We start from the raw sequence: 18,262 nt of genomic DNA on the forward strand, positions 1-18,262 counted from the left end.
AATAAAAATTATTATTATTATTATTATTATTATTATTATTATTATTATTATTATTATTATTACTATTAGATAATATTATTACTATTATTATATTATTATTATTATTATTATTATTATTATTATTATTATTATTATTATTATTATTATTATTATTATTATTATTATTATTATTATATCAATAGTTAGGATATATTTACCTGCTAAATTTCACAGTCACTGGCGTTTAAAATTAATTCATGTATGTTCTAGTACAGGCGTGCACAAACGGCACTCATTGAGTGCTGTGAGCCGACTTGGAAAGCGCAAACCTTGTGCAGGCCTGATATACTGTCACGAAGCTTGGGGTGATTTTTTGCATTTCTCGCGATACAATGCTCCAACTGAGAGTACTAGGAACAATAGACTGTCTGTGATGAGACGATAGTAGCGATCCTAGCGGTTAGCAACTATTTATGGATGCATATTCCCAATATATTGAGCTTCGTGACTGTACATACTAGACTGTAGTACTACCACTACATACAGTCATGAAGCTTGAGGTGATTTTTTGCATTTCTTGCGGTACAATGCTCCAAGTGGTTAGCAACTGAGAGTACTAGGAACAATAGACTGTGCGATAGTAGCGATTCTATAGTCGCGACGCTGTTATTCCCGGCGTGACTCCTCCTCTTTGCTTACGTCTTAGGAAGTGAAGGCTCTATAAAGCCTAGATAGGTAGGTAGTATCGTTCGCCATTTTTGTTCTTTCGTTGTCGAGCTACCAGACGAGGGATCTATTTGCCACACCGTTAAACATTATCCTGTCGTAGCTCCTATGATAATAAATCAAACGCACTGTAATTCAGCAAATAATTGAGCGGCAAATAACGTCTTCGTGTGCTTTCTGCGAACGCCAACGAAAGAGCCAAAATGGCGGGCTATTATATTAAGTATTTATCGAGTCTTAGGAAATGCATAACGTCTTCATCAGCGAATCACAAAACGCACACGTTTAAATGTAGCCGACCTGCAAAGTGATTGGCTGCCGGAAATTAGAGCGACGAGACTATAGTGGCTAGCAACTAAAGTCTGTCATTGGATGCATTATTCCCAATGTATTGAGCGTCATGACTGTATGTACTAGACCAGTGGTTCTCAAATCATTTCATCACACGGAATCCTACAGAAAGTACGGAACCTACTGTGGAACCCTTAAATGTTCGTCACATCCCCTTTCCTTGTACAAGTAAATTAAAACTTTTTAGCTTCAACTAAGTACTTTATATATTTTTGTGTGTATTTTAAGACTAAGTTTATGCTATAGATTAAGAATAAAACTAAACCACTGTATTTATTGCATATTTAATACTTGTAATACAATTACGGTATTTCAAAATGTACCACAAGTTATCCACATTTAATCCATATTTTTTTATTTTAATTTTGCAATATTGATACATGTTTGGAATTAAAAATTACAACAAAAAATATCCAAAACAGCACACGCTAGAAATATTGGAAAGTTTGTTATTCAAAATAATAACACTATGTAATAAAAGTTCAGTATTTAGAAAAGGTTGTTAATGAGATGGATGTCTCCGTCTTCTCAACATGAGTAACATGAGGTTTCGCCAAGTTGAAGTGCGTAACACCCACTACTTTTTACACGCGTAATAACTTCATGTTCAATTTGTACACTTATTTCATGAATTCTTCTAGCAACTGTATCATTTGAAAGCGGAATTGACTGCATAACATTTTTAAATTTTCCACCAATCATAGTTTCAACAACATCCATTAGACTATACATGACTTTATTAGAGTCTCGGCAATTGTATGTGCCTTCCCAGATTTAGTTTAGCCACACGGTAACTAACTTGAAGTGACGCTAGAAATGCTTTTTCATTGTTGCTGGCACCAGCTCCAGGAGATAAACTTGTCTTACTTCTGTTTAATTCGTCCAATTTTCGTTTAAAAAATTCGTTTGGTTTGTCTTTATACTCACTATGATTTGTTGAACGCTGTCAGAGTCCGTGGATATCCAGAGTACCGTAATCCTTTGCTCTGGAAATGCCGTTTGGTTTGTCTTTATACTCACTATGATTTGTTGAACGCTGTCAGAGTCCGTGGATATCCAGAGTACCGTAATCCTTTGCTCTGGAAATGCCGACAAATCAGCCATTGTTATTCAAGCGCGCGCAATTTGCCGTATACAATTGTAAGGGAATGAATGTAGCTTATGTAGCCTAAATCAGAATCAAATATTTTTTTTATTTTAAGGGCTACGAACACTGGCCTAAATTGAGTTTTACTTTAAATGTTTCTATCCAAAGAGTTTTGAAATGGAATAACAATGGCGGCTGATTGCGCTACTCTGGGTATCCACGGACTCTGAGCGCTGTCAGTCAGTTTTTATATCGCTGCTAGCTCTCACTAGTTGTGAAGCTCTGTCAGTCAATTTGCGTTTTTATTTCGTGAAAGAATAATGAAATTTTTTTCGCCGCCATTACGCATAATCATCTCGCCGAACGCAGTACTAGAGTGTGGTACTCACAGTCTAGTATATACAGTCACGAAGCTTGAGTTGTTGAGGTTGCTAGGAACAATAGACTGTGTAGGTACTATTTCGCATTGTCTGTAATGAGGGATAGTAGCGATCCTAGTGGTTAGCAACTAATCTATGGATGCATAGCCTATTTATAACATATTGAGCTTCGTGACTGACAGCCTTAAATTAGTTTATGGAAATGTTTATGCTCAAAAAAACCAATGCTAATGCTTACGAAGTGAACATGCATTCTAAATTCAAGTTATTCGTAGGCTGTTGACCATAATTCCTTGAGACAAAAACGGAACAGGAAAGTGACCGAAAAGAAAAAAATATAATCAAAAATGTTTTGTCTGATAATAAGTTTCTATATCAAACTGGATCAAATAACCCAATTGAATTAAAATTAAATATTAATAAAATTCATTCCATTCACACTTTATAATTAAAGACATTGTAGGATTGATTATTTTAATTTGAAATTATAGTAGTTAACCTTGACAGAACACACATGCAAAACTTTAGCTCGATGTAGAGGGAAAGGAATGAATTTCAGTATGATCATACCAGGAGTATTTTCCAGATGATATTACTTTACGTAAACAAATTTCTGCCTTTCAGTATGTTGTCATGAAACCTATCACACTCGATATCACAATTTTGTCTTACAGTTAGCATAGTTTTTATAGTTTTAGCGCTTAACTTAATAGGAATTTCTTCTTCGATCATATACAGTATAATATTCGTAATATAAAATATTCTTTCGACGGTAGCTGTACTTCCTGGCAGAGGGAGAAGAACTCTACTACATTACAAAAATTCTAAAAATCAAAGTATTTTTCAATCATTAAACAACATGTGCACCAATCCGTCAGATAAAGTGATACTAATTTTAAGTTATAATTGACAAATATTTAAGCATATTTTATAGAAAAAAACGGACAAAAGTGATATTTTTACTAAAACAGCGGAATGGCCAGAACATATGAAAATAATGGTACCCTACTGTCCCATTCAAAATGGTGCTTATGGTCAGCCTAGTTATTCGTGAGTTAGTTTTGAAAAGTATTAATGACATAGAGAAAATAGTAACATATAAAATCGCTGTGACAGACATACAGTAGTAGAAAAAGGACATCACTTAAGTCACCATTGTGCTTTTAGATAATAGTACCGTATATTATTGAACTTTATCTTATTTCAAATTTATGTATAATATTATAAAAATATTCTTGAACTAAAAAGTTTGAAAATTATTTTAAATCTGTTTAATAATGAATTTAGTTTATCACTAATGTAACATGATTTTCCGTTAATATAACATGTTTTCTATTGTATTGTATTGTATTGTATTGTATTGTATTTATTAACATTCCATGGTATTCATACATGCTTACAGCTAGAATACGGAACAAGTCAAAAACTTAATACTATTATAAAATCTTAATTTATAGTCACAGTCTAGATGAAATATATATAGACGAGATTTACAATATAGTCTATTAGTAAAACACAAAGTTTTAGTATCAATTTCATGAAGTGTTATTGAATGTCATGAATTCGCCTACAGAATAGAAGGCGTGAGAAATTAGGTACTTCTTTAGGCCTAATCTGGCCCTAAATAATTTTATGTTTTGAGTTTCATTTTTTATATCGATAGGGAGGCTATTAAAAATTTTTACTGTCATATAACGCACTCCTTTTTGATAGCACGATAGACTTGCCGATGGAGTATGAAAATAATTTTTTGACGTGCATTTATGCTATGAACTGTTGAATTAATTACAAAGTTTTCACGATTACATACAAGGAACATTATTAATGAAAAGATATACTGACAAGCCATGGGCATTATTTGTAATTTTTTTTTAAATAGCCCTACACGATTCCCTAGATTTGGCACCTACTATTATTCTAATTACTCTTTTTTGTAATAGAAATATATTGTTACTATCTGTGGAATTTCCCCAGAATATTATTCCAAAACTCATTACCGAGTGGAAGTATGCAAAGTATATTGTTTTTCAGGTATTGATATTTACTATCTTTTGCATAGATCTAATAGCAAAACAAGCTGAATTTAGTTTGGGGGTAATTTCTTTAATATGATTTTTCCAATTTAACACATTATCGATTTTTAAGCCAAGAAATTTGGTTGTTGTTGTTGTTTCTAATAGGGATCTATTATTAATTATTGCGCTAGAAATTTGCGATGTTGAATTTGGACAGGATTTAAATTGAATTATGTTAGTTTTGTTACAATTTAATACTAATTTATTGACTGAGAACCAGTCACATATTTTGAAGAGAATTTCCTCTGTTGAAGATTGGAATGTGTGGTAGGCTAAGCATTCCTTGATCCGAAACACTTCACTAAATTTTAATTGTAATGAAAGAAACCCTTTTTACAATACAACAGAGTAGCCTAAGCACAAAAAGAAAAGCTTCAAGCGCTGTTTACTTTCTCCTTTAATTCATCATGTTTTTCTTTAATATTTTGTTGAATTAAATAATTATGTAGGTTACTTTTGTCATTAGTTTTATTGATTTATCAATGAAGAGACATGCTTTAGCGTTACGAATGTAATTCTCTTTTTTAACACCAGAAGAGTTCAGTAAAGATTTGAACTATTTTAATTTTAAATACAGTATGTCATTTGTAAATATTTTCTACTTTCCAGGTGGTACACTTACGCCAGCGATTGGACAATGCTGTGAGTTCTTCAAGAGATCGAGCATTTCCAATTGAAGCAACTCTGAGCATGATCCAGACGCTCATAGACTGCGATGAGTTCCAGGACATCGCTACATTAAGGGTAATTCATAGATAACTAATCTGTTTGTAATTTAAAGAGTACGTCTAATCTTTTTCTAAGTTCATACATTTAAATTTTCTATATTTTTTTTTGGATAAACAGGGCTATTCGAAGCCAAAACACTCAGAAAGATCGCTTCAGAACAAGAGAAGAACATAAATGTGAAAATGAATGTGAATTGTAGCCATAATAAGTAAGGTATAATGAAAATAACTTAGTGTTTAGTTTTATTTATTGTGTACATTGCATGTTACAGAATCTGGATGAATTACTGGACCACAAGTCTGATCTCTCTGAGAAACTCTGTCAGATTGGTGACTCTATAGTTTACAAGTTGGTACAATGGACTAAGCGGTTACCCTTTTACTTGGAGCTACCTGTTGAGGTAACGTGTTTCATTCTTATAGTTATAAATAAATAATATTGAAAACTTTTTTACACTTTTATGACTTCATATTTTTGTATTTACACACTATATTAGTATGGTATATATTTTCTTAAGACTATTTTCAACCCGAACTAACTGGACCCTTTACTTTGAAACTGCTTTCCTCTGAATAGCATTCCATTACTTCATCATCGGTCTTATACCTTTCATAAAAGCTATGTCTGTATAATTAATTAATTTTCAACTGTTTTACTTAAATTGCTAGTGTGATTAAAAATCTCTTTTCCTCGTTCATTTTGCGATTATTATCTCCTCAGCATGAGCACACCAACGTTAAAGTGTGGTTTGGTTCCGAGACAAGAATAAAATAAAAAAACCTTCATTATATTGGCAAAATACATCGTAAGTATCAAACCAAAACACAAGTTCTTTGACAATTTTTGAAGTGTAACATGTCTTTACACATTCTTAAAAATTCTTCGTTTTTCTATATACACTTTTAACACTTATATAGCTAATTGATTAAATGGCGATCTTACTCGTGTTAATTATGTAAGCATGTGCGGCTTACAGCTGTTTCGGTATTTCTTGACACCATCCTCAGAGCCTTCTGTGTCTTGGCGTCATCTCAACTTCGCTGCCTGTCGAAACGGCTGTAAGCCGCACATGCTTACCTAATTAACACGAGTAAGATCGCCATTTAATCAATTATTTATATTCAAGTGTTAAAAGTAGTGTACGAAAGATTCAACATGGACTTATATAGCACTGATTAAATTTCCAAATTCTTTACTGTGTTAATATTTAGTCTTCTTCTGGCCCATATATTATCCTAAGCTATAATATTTCTTAGTATGAGCAGAATTTAACAAAATAAATAAATAAAAAGTAAAATTTGAAGTATGAGAAATTTATTTATAATTGGAAGTAGGAAACTTGTGTTGTTCTTTCAAAATGACTTTCGTTGGAAGTAAGTACAGCATTTCTAGAAAGAAAACATAGTTCATAACGCTCCAAAATTAAACTTATCTGCTGAAATTCGAAGACATTCATTCATTATTAACCTAAGCTAATTGCTTACATACACTTATAAAAATTTGCATTTCAGTAACACATAACACGTTTCGACAAGAAGTCACACAAAAAGTGAACAAGATATCTATCTCTAAAGTTATTTTAGTCTCCTTAAGATAAAAATGTGAATGACTCATGCCATTGAGCAAAAAGATGATAAATAATGGCAGAAGGAAATATCAATAATTGATTCCATAATCATGTTTATTATGTTTAGGTTCACACAAGGTTGCTAACGCACAAGTGGCATGAATTGCTGGTGTTGACGACATCAGCATACCAAGCAATCCACGGAGCACATAAGTTGGGTAGTACGAGCAGTGATGGTACAGAGGCTGATTTTACGCAAGAGGTAACAAACTGGAATACCGTGTGTTTTACTGTCCATTAGTATTCGTAAGATCAATGTTTCTTAACATTTTTGTTAAAATCTGACTGTTAGTGATAATTTTTAAGTAAAATCAACAGCATGGCTTCATCTGAAAGAGAATTAAACCTGGGAGTCATAGTAGATTACAGCCTATAAAAACAATCATCTCTCCGAATGAGAGGTCTCCAGGTAATATTCAGAAGTCACATCTCATTTATGTCAAAACTTAACTCTGCTGATCATAATCTTCGCTCATCTTTAGATCCAGATTGTATTGTATTGTATTGTATTGTATTGTATTTATTAACATTTGATGGTATTCATACATTACTTTACAGCTAGAATATGGAACAAGTCAAAAAACTTAATACTATTAAAAAAGTCTTAATTTATAGTCACAGTCTAGATGAAATATATAATACAGATGAGATTTACAATATAGTCTACTAGTACAACACAAAGTTACGAAAGTGGAGAAAGTTACACAACGCAGAGCTGCACGCATTGTATACTTCACCTGACATAATTAGGAACATAAAATCCAGACGTTTGAGATGGGCAGGACATGTAGCACGTATGGGCGAATCCTGAAATGCATATAGAGTGTTAGTTGGGAGGCCGGAGGGAAAAAGACCTTTGGGGAGGCCGAGACGTAGATGGGAAGATAATATTAAAATGGATTTGAGGGAGGTAGAATATGATGGTAGAGACTGGATTAATCTTGCTCAGGATAGGGACCAATGGCGGGCTTATGTGAGGGCGGCAATGAACCTACGGGTTCCTTAAAAGCCAGTAAGTAAGTACAACACAAAGTTTTAGTACCAATTTCATGAAGTGTTATTGAATGTCATGAATTCACCTACAGAATAGAAGGCGTGAGAAATTAGGTACTTCTTTAATTTGGCCCTAAATAATTTTATGTTTTGAGTTTCATTTTTTATATCAATAGGGAGGCTATTAAAAATTTTTACTGCCATATAACACACTCCTTTTTGATAACACCATAGACTTGCTGATGGAGTATGAAAGTCTTTTTTTGACGTGTATTTATGCTATGAACTGTTGAATTAGTTACAAAGTTTTCACGATTACATACGAGGAAAATTATTAATGAAAAGATATACTGACAAGCCATGGGCATTATTTGTAGTTTTTTAAAATAGTCCTACACGATTCCCTAGATTTGGCACCTACTATTTTTATGTTGTATGTACTTTATGCCAATTTGTATAGAAAAATGTATAAATAATACATATAGTGCATTAAAAATGTAATAATAAAAAGTGCATTTTGAGGAGCTTACTTTCAAAATGATTCTTGTTCATTTCCATAGCTTTGTGGGAAATCACGAAAAACGTTTTTTGGTCTAAAATTTCTTACCAGCTAGGCAAGAGACATTATTAAAGCAAAGAGGTTGGGTGCATTTAGCATCAAACAGGAGCATGAGACTCTTCGATTCCAGAGTCGCTATTTTGCTGTATACAAGAGTCAGTTTGATTCTAATAGTCACTTTTAAAGCAAGATTTTAGTGGTTTAGAGAACATTCAAAAACCAAGTCATGACAGTTGTATGTAGAGTTATATCTGAAGAATGCAGAGACACAGGAAGCTCATTTTCGTTATCAGGTGGACAAGAGACGTTTTGAAAATGACTTCTTCATTTATAATGATAGTGCTTGAAGATATTTACTTCGAATGAATGTATCGTTCTTAAGTTTACATAAAGGTCACTGACACACGTTCAAATTCTTATGAGTCTTTATAAATGACCTATAAAAATAATATTTGTACAGTAATTACATTTTAATTTCTAAGTGTTATTTCTAAAGTTGTTTTCCGAATTATTTCATCATTAAATTCTTTCCGCCCAATGATAATTAAACTATTTCCCCTGAAGTAAAAAGCAGGGGAATGGTGGAGGAATTGCATTCCTTTAGTATGGTAATGCTTTGCACTTTTATAACTATTACTATTATTTTATTATCATTATTATTGTTACCATCACTGTTGTTATTGTTACTATTACCGTTGTTATTACTACCATTTCTGTTATTGTTACCATTACCGTTGTTATTGTTACATTTCCGTTATTGTTACCATTACCATTGTTATTGCTACTCTTACCGTTGTTACTGTTACTGTTACCATTACCATTATTATTGCTACCATTACTGTTGCTGTTGTTATTATTATTATTATTATTATTATTATTATTGTTATAATTACCACTACCATTATTATCGTATAATAATATTTCGATTTAAAAAAAACAATCAAGCAAAAAAATTAGGTTTCAGAAACTTTTTTTTTTTTTCAATATTTGCAATTGTTGGCCATATTCAGCAGGATGTCTGTTTATCGAATCAACATCTGTTCCAAAGCTAAGGACCAAAATACGTTCATTTAGTAAAATAATACAGGAATGTGTAATTTGTGTCTAATGTATAAAAAAAAATATGCAAGATGAAGAGGAATAAGTGTAACGAAAAAGTATTACATTTTAAGTTTAATAGGTTAATACTCCAACATAAGTACAGACAGAAATTAAAAATTTTGAGAGAAAATGGTCAAAGTTTTCGTGACAAACTTGAAACTGCATGTAAAATGGGTATTTTTATATGCACTAAAGTTATGGTTTATATCAGCTTTCTGCATAATAGAACTTTTAAATCATAGATAATATTTTTGCAGTTTTTCACCATAGATTACCAGTATTCCATCTCAGTCTAAAACAACATTTTTAAACTTGTGTCATACTAACCCCACTTGACTTTAATGTTAAATTTAATACACTGTTCAAAAATAATAATACTCTAATACCAAAAATGTACACTTTCTATGGAATATGTAATTACAAAAAATTTCGGGCTATAGGCTACTTACTGGTATACGTCTAAACTTACTAGCTCAACGATGGAAGTAATGAATTTTTCTTTAGAATTGCTTCTACTTTAGAAGTGAAATTTTTCGTAGTGCTGGAATAGTAGGCCTAGATTTCAGAAAGGACTTTGTTGATCATATATTGACAGATAGCCATGTATGTCCAAATTATCAATTTCAAATAAGAAATAATATGTGTAGCATATTTTTGTTAAAATAGTAAAGAAATCGAATTAGATTCACTTCAGTTTTCCAGCCATCATGAAAAATAGGTTTTGTGAAGATGACATACTTTTCCGTACGGTATGTTTTACACATTTCGCAACAATTCATTTACATTATCATATCCGAATGACAGTGATTTTTATCAACCTTTATTCAAAGATACATATATCTAAATGAAATCATTTAATCTGTATGCAAATAAAAGATGAACGTTTGCTCTCTTGATTACTCAAAAAATGTATTCTCTGTTATTCCAAAATTATGACATTTGATTTTATTTATAAATTTTACTATTCAAGTAAATATACCGTATGTAATTAAAATTTCATAAATTAACATAAAATACCCATATGTACATTGCAATCATTTCACATGGTATTTGTATTCACGGAAAACGTTCTCTAAAAGCAACATGAATGTTAAAATATATTGCACTTTGGCTTGGTTCAGGCACACGACGAAGTATGAGAATCCTATAAAAGTGAGGCCCCCTTCACTATGGTTAGTGACCACCTGTCTAGACATGGAAGTTATTGAATTTAGAATATTCGCAGCAAGAAGTAAAAATAATATTGCACACAATAATTAATTTCTTTGAAACATGAATTTCGGCGAACATTTCTAAATCAATTTTTCAGTAAAATAATATTCTTTCTAATGAGAAATAAAAATGATAAAGATGACTTGGGATAAATATTGCGTATTTTAGGTCTACCATTACGTTCCAATTTATTATTATTTATTATATTGGTTTTTATTGCTAGTTAGTTCACTAAAGTCAGTAAAATGTATAAAACCAAAATAACATTCACTGAATATATTCCTAATTCAAATAAATAAATGTATTATTATTATTATTATTATTATTATTATTATTATTATTATTATTATTATTATTATGGTATTATATTTAATTTTATTTTTACTCAATTCTGTCGGGTTGTTTGGTGAGCTCCAGATGCCAAAGTATAACCTATGGATCTTGAACCACAGTATTCTTCTAATGAGGCATGCCTTATTACTGATTATAGCATATTAGATAAACATAATAATTTGTTGTTAAAGGTAATTTTGGCAGTTGTGTTTTAAGTGATTTTTATATTACTCTTGTAATATATAAAATAATATTACTAAGTTGATTTTAAAGATATATAGCATAATAATACAGGGACATCACTTTATTTTTACCAACATTTTTAACATTAACCTGGCTATACTCGGAAACACTGTTACCCCCTTCCATTACAGGAGTTTGCTGTACAATATGTGAACAAATCATTTTACTAGCTATAGAAGGAGAGAAAAGTAGTGTATCCATTTATGTTACAGGGAAATACGATATTAGGATTTTCAGTTTGATCATTACTTTTACGGTATTTTATCAAAATACGGTAGAGTAGTAACATTTTTTTTCTCAAACTCAACTCTTCAGGCGGTTTTATTCATTATATATTGGCTACTTTATTCAGCACATTACCGTACTTTCGGTAACTCTAATCTTCACTTCTGCTCAGTCCACACAAATAAACTTATTCAGTCAAGCTACACACCGTACCTGTGCGAAATAAGCAGGGGAGGGTATTTACGGAGATCGTGAAAATCACGACATAATAGATATACCGGTACAATAGATTTTTACTAATCTTTACGAATTAAGTGATTCTGATTAATAATATGCGGACAAAACAATCGCGACAAATCGCGAAATAGAGTTCTAATAGCGAAATATGAACAAATTCGCGAATTATTATTATTGTGTCGTTTTATAGCGAATTTCATATTCTGAGTTCTTTTTTCGGACATTTTTTTCATTTGAATTTGTTGCACATTCAAGTAGACTATATTACGTGGTATTCCAGGTGTTCTGATTACATTAGTGAACTCAAAAAACGGAGAATTCAACATTTCACTAAGAATTTGAAAGTACTAATTTCAGAGCTGCAAGTTTTTTTTTCTCGTTTTAAATGAATGTGTGTTAAATACAGTCTCAATCCAAGAAGTATTATCTATTGGCCATACCGCACCTTTACCAGAATCCAATGGACCTTTAATGTTAATTATTTGGAAAGTAATATTCATACTGATTTAATACTCCAATTTCAAAATAATTGTATTTTCCAAAATGTCCATTAATATCCAACAAGAGTACAAATCAATCTCCAACAATCTCTGCCGACACCAATATTAAAAAACACAAACGATAAAATTAATCTCCATAAATACCTTCCCCTGAAAATAAGCTTCAATAATATAGGCTCTTCCTTTTATGGAAAACGCAACCATATTTCTGAAAAACACTATACTCTGTACTGTTTACTTCACTGCTAGCAGACTTCGAATGCAACAGCGGCCGTAAGTTTGCGTGGCTGACAGGAACAAGAACGTTACTGCGAGGGGTGGGAGTCAAGTACATTCAGAAATGCAGGTACAATAAAAATGCAAGTAAAAATAAAGTGATGTCCCGGTATTATATGAAGGCAGTAAGAAATTTTTCTTTCTCTTAATAAGAAACATTACAGCTGTTTGTATCAATAATGAGACCTAAACAAAAGTATTACGGACAGACAAAAGTGAGATTATGGAATGTTATTTACTTAAGAAAACATTTGGACGTTCTTACAGGTATCCAATAACCTTGTAACACTTCAGACATGCCTTACGTCAATGATGGGGCGTCCGATCTCTATTGACCAGTTGCGGCAAGACGTGGGTCAGATGGTTGAGAAGATAACACATGTGACACTCATGTTCCGCAGGATAAAACTTCGAATGGAAGAGTATGTGTGCCTCAAAGTTATCACCATGCTCAACCAAGGTAACTATTCCAGGCTCACTAGCTATAAGCATGAGCAGTACAAAGTTCAATTCTGTGTGAAGCCCTCGTTTTGCCATATCTATTGTCATCACCACCACCATCTCTAACCTCACTGTTATCCCTAGCAGTACCACTATCACTTGCACCATTATTATCTGTTTATTTATCCACTGATGATATGATAAGGGATGTGCCACATTGTATAGAAAAATGTATAGCATATAAAAGGAATGCAGTAAATGTAAATGCAACGCAGGTTATATACTGTAACAATTTCATTATAACATAGAGTATAAAAAAACTATATGTGTACTAGCCGTACCGGTGCGCTCCGCTGCACCCATTAGAAATAAATATAAAGTAATTACATAATTAAAATAGGACATTTGATCCAGGGAACATTCGTGTTTGATAGAAGGATAAATCGTTTAATATGTTACTTAATTTAAATTGTATTAAACAATTAAAATGCGATCATTTTGATCCAGAGACCATTCATTCGGTCATAAAAATTATTTTAGGAAATACAGGAAACGAATGTACAGAATAGCCTATCAAGTTTTCTGTGCATATGAAGCTATTTTAATCTTACCTGTCCTCGATTCACTCAGAAGTTACTGTAATAACATTATAGCATTATGTCCATCTAGAGAAACTACACTTTCCAATGGTGAATTAATAATTAATTATACAAATCGGTTAATTTAGCTTCCGACATTACTTCATACAAACACAGAAACACTCTCTGTAGGCTATGTTTCATAGCTTTCGATTGTTGTTATCCAAGGCCCCTTATAGACGAAATCATTTGTTTTTTATTTCATTACACCGCCTTAGATGGTGTTATTGTAATTTTGAAACTCACTTATTTCATTAAATATCGGTCCTATCAAAATTTTGCATAGAATAAAACTTATCGGAAATTATTTTTAAAGAAACTTTTGTTATGTAATATTTTTCATGAAAATTAATAATAAGGGAGATATTTCGATTTATTTAATTCAAGCCCCCTTATAACCCCATTTTTAAATAAAATATTTTGAATGCCATATAGCCTAAATTCTAAGTTACAACGAACTTAATTTATATTCCAATTTTCATATAAATCGGTTCAGCCATTATCGCGTGAAAAGGTAATAAAATCCAGACAGACAGACAGACAGACAGACATACAAACAAAAATTTCAAAAAAGCGATTTTCGGTTTCAGGGCGGTTAATTATATATGTTAGGACCAATTATTTTTGGAAAATCGAAAATTACCAGAAAAATTTCGGCTACAGATTTATTATTAGTATAGATTATACAAATTGAACAATATAGTTCCAATTACAGTGTAAGTATTTCTTTAAATACGAGAGTAGTTATCGATTTCAGAAAGCAATGCACATTAAAAGAATAATCAGTACTTCACATTTTCATTACTTTCTACATGTAACTTATTTAAGACTAAGATTTCATCATATGAAAGTATAGACCTTAAAAAATCAGTAATTTTGAGCTCGTTCTCAGTAAAAAGCATGGGTTTCTTATGTGTATGGTACCTATATACTTTAACAACTTGTCAATGCTCGAAGGTGTGGCCTATGGATTTGTTTCTACATTTAATAACTACTTTCATTCATATATTTCCAGGTCGAGGTGGTTCAAGCGAACTTGAAACTATTCAAGACCGGTACATGACTTGTCTCAGAAGTTTTGAGGAGCACAACTTTCCCCAACAACCCACCCGCTTCCACGAACTTCTAGTCCGACTGCCTGAGGTACAGTGAAATAACTTTATGATCACATTCACTGTGTATTTTATACACAGGTCTCTTATATAATAATAATAATAATAATAATAATAATAATAATAATAATAATAATAATAATAATAATAATAATAATAAATTTCTTTACTTGCTTACTTGTTAATTTTAATTTCTTTATCACCATTTAATACGAGAAAAATTCGTACCAGCACCGGGAATCGAACCCGGGACCTCTCAGCTCTACGCGCTGAGTGCTCTTTCCAACTGAGCTATGCCGGGACACGATCCACGGTACGAATTTTTCTCGTATTAAATGGTGATAATACACATTGGCTACTTCATAGTAGTTGTGTAATATTCAATGAAGTGGACGAGACCTCATATATATATATAATGAATATGTGATGTATTAACTGTTAGAAGTTGTCACAAACTGATGTTGAATATGGCCATAAAGTCATTTAAATATGCGTTCCTGCATGCATGACTTACATTGTCTAAAGTGCCGGTAGTAAGGCCGTAAAGCATTACGAGAGGAGTTCGGCCGGCACCGTGGATCGTGTCCCGGCATAGCTCAGTTGGAAAGAGCACTCAGCGCGTAGAGCTGAGAGGTCCTGGGTCGATTCCCGGTCCCGGTACGAATTTTTCTCTCGTATTAAATGGTGATAATACACATTGGCTACTTCATAGTAGTCGTGTAATATTCAATGAGGTGGGCGAGACCTCATATATAATGAATATGTGATGTTTTAATTTATTTATTTATTTATTTATTTATTTATTCATTTATTCATTCATTCATCCATTCACTCATTTATTTATTTATTCATTCATTCATTCATTCATTCATTCATTCATTCATTCATTCATTCACATGCTAACTGTGACTAATGACAAGGAATACATTTGATTATATTGTTACTAAAGTAAATAGTCGTTTAGATTACTGAACGAAAAGATCATTCATTATTAATAGCCTACAGTGTAAATTTGATTTCCACACAGGCGAAAGAAATGTTAAAATTCTGGTCTGCATGATTTCGCATGCTTTTAACTGGGACACATCATAGGAAATGGGTAACCATGCCACGTTATGTGGTGTTGCCATAATCAAAGTGTTGGTATCGTAGCATGCATTATTAGGATGTTGCAATATAAACTTAATACTACGCAACATGAAAAGAATCGTTCTTAATTATATATTAGATTTATGAAAATGCTGTCAGCACCAACTTCATCTACCAAGTCCATCAGGAGCATTTAGCTCGACCTTCTAAACACCTGATACCCACTATTAGGTGCATGGCAATGGTAACATGCATTTCTTCCAGTCTCCATTCGTGTGTGACATTTGTCTCATCCAGTCTCTCTCTTTCCTCTTCTCATCCTGAACTTCAGTTCTGGCTACATGGGACAAAACGATCAAGGGTAGTGTTAAGAAGAGAATGTTAATTACTAAAACTTTGAATTTAGATATTCATTTGTGCAAAATGGCATGTTCAATAAAATGTTCTTTACCTCTTTTCTTCATTTTTCCATGTTAAGTTCTTTGTTATTTTGTAGAAGTTTATTGTATAAATTGCTGTCTCTGTGTAATATACCACTGTTAAGATTTCTGGTAAGCCTGTGGGAGTTCCAATGTATGTTTCGGAATGTTCTGTACTATACCCATGTTACGATGAATAAGTTTGATGAATAAAGCACACTATTTCTAAAATATATATGCAGGGCACAGGTAAAATTTTATGTTTTCTAAAAGTATTTATACTTTGGTCCGAAGAGGGACTTGCTTAATCATTTTAAGGATTTTTTCTGCAAATTGAACACTTGTGTCAATTTTGGTGAAGATCACCAAGTAATAATGCCATATGATAATATTGAATAAACATAGGTTAGTCAAAGTATACTGATTTTAAAAGTTCCAAGACTCGAAAAGCATAACACAAATGACCCAGCTTCTCAGTTAGATGTTATATATGTTTTTTTCATGTTAGGTTCGAATCTATCCATAACTTACACCTAAAATATTTAGTGCATTTTACTTCTTACTTATGAGACTATATGAATCTGATCCTATGGATGTGATTAAATGACATGTAGACATTTTTATTTTCATTTCATTTAAGCTTATTATTTATTAGTCACTGTTCTAGTTTTGTTGTTGTCTCATTAATTTTTATTTGCAAGTTTTCTTCCTTAATGTTATTAAGAATAAAATTATATTTGTGTCATCTGCATATAACGCAGACTTTTCTTCACTTATATTTAACGGGAGATCATTTATATATAGAAGGAATAAGATCAGACCAAGAATTGAACCTTGAGGTACACCATGTGTAAGAGCAACGGAATTTAATTTTACTGAGCCAATTTGTACAACCTGTTTCCTGTTGCTTGGGTATGATACGAACCATTTCCCTGCTAATCCCATTATGTCAAATTGATGAAATTTCGAAATTGGAATTCCGTGATTAACCACGTCAAATGCTTTGCTAAGGTCCAGAAAAAGTCCAATGATTTGTTCTTTTTTGTCTTTAACATTGAGGATTGATTCTATAAAAGATATTATAGGATTATTGATTCCTTTATCTATTTAAAACCAAACTGAGAATTTGACAGTATTATATTCTATAAATGAGACTAATCTATTGTACAGAACCTTTCTAGGACTTTCGAGAACGTGGATAATAGAGACATAGGCCTTTACTTCTCAATGTTTTTTAACTCCCGTCTTAAAAACTAGACAAATTTTGTTAGGTACAGTACCGGTACTTTAAAGATCTCAGGAAATTTTGCACTAACTAAGGATATATTACAGATATTTTGCTGTGTCTGAGTTTCTCCCTGTTTCCCTTCTTATCACATCCTAAATTGCTTTACCTTTATTATGAGCTCTCAAAATGAGAGTAAAATTCTGATTGTATTTCAGTTTTGCTTTCTGTACCAGTATTAGCCTACTATTATTTTTTTTTTAAATTGGAATATATTTGATAATATAGATTGAAATTGAAATCATTTATATATTGGCTTAAATTATATAGTAGTTCTCTTTTCCTTTTGCAGGACATTACGATTCCTTTTGTTGTCCAATTTTTTAATTTATTCTTTTGGTTTGAAAAAATATTTTTTTTAATTGGAAATGCAATATTAAAGTGAAGTGTTGCAGTGTTAATGAATTTCAGTGATTTATCATCTACATGTCTTTCGTTAATCACATGAAATCAGTTTTCTTTCATGAGCATAGATTTAAAATTCTATATTCGACTCTTTAAATGGTCTTTTATAGCTTACAGACTTAGTACTAGTTTTAGGTTTAATATTTACTTGTAACTTTATATGTAAAAATGTAACATGTATATTTCCTACTGAGAATGGGTAAAAATCATTACCCAGATCAATAACTATTTGCTCCAGAC

At 31.9% G+C, this 18,262-nt stretch overlaps 1 protein-coding gene across 4 annotated transcripts in view; it reads left to right on the top strand.

Annotated features, from left to right (window-relative positions):
• The window catches only part of Hr4 (Hormone receptor 4), a 266,887-nt gene that overhangs the window by 239,702 nt on the left and 8,923 nt on the right, over positions 1-18,262 (top strand). For all 4 annotated transcript variants that reach the window (XM_069839246.1, XM_069839248.1, XM_069839247.1 and 1 more), the window contains 5 exons: positions 5,208-5,342; positions 5,599-5,727; positions 7,022-7,156; positions 12,901-13,093; positions 14,728-14,855. In XM_069839246.1, coding sequence (XP_069695347.1) covers positions 5,208-5,342; positions 5,599-5,727; positions 7,022-7,156; positions 12,901-13,093; positions 14,728-14,855 — 720 coding nt within the window. The remainder of the gene's footprint in view (positions 1-5,207; positions 5,343-5,598; positions 5,728-7,021; positions 7,157-12,900; positions 13,094-14,727; positions 14,856-18,262) is intronic.

Source organism: Periplaneta americana, chromosome 11, assembly GCF_040183065.1.
Source record: "Periplaneta americana isolate PAMFEO1 chromosome 11, P.americana_PAMFEO1_priV1, whole genome shotgun sequence".
NCBI classification, from domain to species: Eukaryota; Metazoa; Arthropoda; class Insecta; order Blattodea; family Blattidae; genus Periplaneta; species Periplaneta americana.